Source organism: Odontomachus brunneus, unplaced genomic scaffold (genome assembly GCF_010583005.1).
Source record: "Odontomachus brunneus isolate Ranch 3 - 2012 unplaced genomic scaffold, Obru_v1 Obru_scaffold_164, whole genome shotgun sequence".
In the NCBI taxonomy this organism is placed as follows: domain Eukaryota; kingdom Metazoa; phylum Arthropoda; class Insecta; order Hymenoptera; family Formicidae; genus Odontomachus; species Odontomachus brunneus.
In genome coordinates, this window is record NW_022639614.1 from 165,702 (window position 1) to 167,745 (window position 2,044).

A 2,044-nucleotide genomic window follows, 5' to 3' on the forward strand; every position below is an offset into this window, starting at 1 on the left:
CTCTCTCTCTCTCTCTCTCTCTCTCTCTCTCTCTCTCTCTCTCTCTCCCCCCCTCTCTCTCTCTGATACTAATATACAAAATATATTCTTCAAATAAAAAAATATATATTTTCTTGGAGAATTTCAAGGAAATCTTAGTTTTTTGTGAAAGCAATTGTTTGTTCTTGGATAAAAAAAAAATTTCAATTTAAGACCCTGGAATAGTCGTGTAAGCTGGCCCTGTTTGATAACGTCAGAAGCGAAAAATCGCATGCTCACGATTTTTGCATTATACGTTGAAATAAAAAGATATATCCATATAATGTTACTTGAAATCTATTCAACAATTTTATAAAATGCTTCGAACACTCTCTTTTTGATGTTACAATCAATAAATAGCCATTAAATTAACATAACAGGAATGATGAGAAAAATTTGGCTAAAACCTGAGCTGCATGTCACCCTAATTTCACAGGTATTTATTGATTTTAACAATAAAAGGAGAGCGTTCAGAGCATCTTACAAATTTGCTGAATCACTTACAAGTATTTTCTTATGAATATATCTTTTTATTTCAATATATAACGCAAGAATAGACTCCTCATAGCACAAGATTTTGAAGGGATATCTTGGGGACTCGTGTGGACATTTAGAAGTCCTCGGAATATCTTTAGGATATTCTGAGGACTTCTGCAAGGACATTTAGCAATCATCTGGATGTCTCTGGGACATCTTTTAAATCTTGTGTTATGTGGGGCGATTTCTCGCTTCTGACGTCATCAAACAAAGACACCCGACGATAGTATCCAGAGATTTGAAGTAAATACGTCATCACGTACCCACGGGAAAAAATATTTGCTATTTTTTTAATATTTTTTTCTCCCAGTGTACGTGCAAAATTAGAGAGCGCATCTTGGTGGTGTATCTGCAGATCAATGAGTGTTGTATGCGGTGGTGGTGTTTCGATAAATGTGTATACGTACACAAGTGACGTGAGAGCGGAACACGTATGCACCGCGAGATGATCCATGAAGAAATGCCTGCGAACTTTTTGATTGGCAGATTACTCTTGAATGCCTCGGATACGCACACACACACACACACACACACACACACACACACACACACACACACACATTCGCACACAAATTCGGCGGACCAATTTCGCATCGCGATCGAGAAAAAGAGCTACGGCGCGACCGAGTAGTGAGAAAACTAACAACGGTGGAGGCTCGCGTTTTAGAGAGTGCGTGTAGTTTCGTTTATTAGAAGCGGCTGGAATGTGCTGCGTACATTAAACACACGATCCGGACGACGCAAGCGATGGACATCGACGGTCAGTGTTACGAGAAACACCGCGGAGTCTTCTCTCGATTTCTCTTTCTCTCGCTCTCTCAGTCTCTCACATTCTTTCTCACTCTCTTTCTCTCTCTTTCTCTCTCTCTCTCTCTCTCTCTCTCACACTCTCACTCTTTCTCTCTCTGTCTTTCGTTCGTCTTCTCATCCGCTCGAAATTACAGTCTGCTGGTCGAGTGAAGATTTTCCTCGACGAATGTGCGCCTTACTTCGCGCGAAAGGCGTATTTCCACTCCTGTAACAGAACGAAAAACGGCTCTTCAAGACCGGCCTGTCCGAGTGTGAGGGTGCGGAGATCTCGTGCCTTCAATCTCCTCCCGAAAAGATTGACCTGTCGTTTGAGAGAGAGAGAGAGAGAGAGAGAGAGAGAGAGAGAGAGAGAGAGAGATTACTTCAAATTTATTCAGAGAAACTTGTGTATATCCATCTTATATAGAATAGATTTATTTTTATATCATTTATTTTTGATCAAGTGAACTTATCGGAACACGTTAAGACACTTGTCGTTTATTTAAAGATCTATATATTTATCATGATATATATATATAGAAAAAAAATACACACACATATATATATATATATATATATATATATATATATATATATATATATATATATATATAGAGAGAGAAAGAGAGAGAGAAAATATATATTTATATTATATATATATATATATATATATATATATATATATATATTTATATGTATA

At 37.3% G+C, this 2,044-nt stretch overlaps 1 protein-coding gene across 5 annotated transcripts in view; it reads right to left on the reverse strand.

Annotated features, from left to right (window-relative positions):
• Window positions 1-2,044, reverse strand: part of LOC116851005 (kinesin light chain) — a 42,439-nt gene that overhangs the window by 6,014 nt on the left and 34,381 nt on the right. For 2 of the 5 annotated variants that reach the window (XM_032829967.1, XM_032829968.1), the window contains one exon: window positions 22-1,570. The exons of 2 other annotated variants lie outside the window; for them this stretch is intronic. In XM_032829967.1, the coding sequence (XP_032685858.1) occupies window positions 1,541-1,570 (30 nt within the window). In that variant the 3' untranslated portion in view covers window positions 22-1,540. Of the gene's footprint in view, window positions 1-21; window positions 1,571-2,044 lie in introns of those variants that run through there. One more of the 5 variants, XR_004379509.1, reaches the window with a different exon arrangement.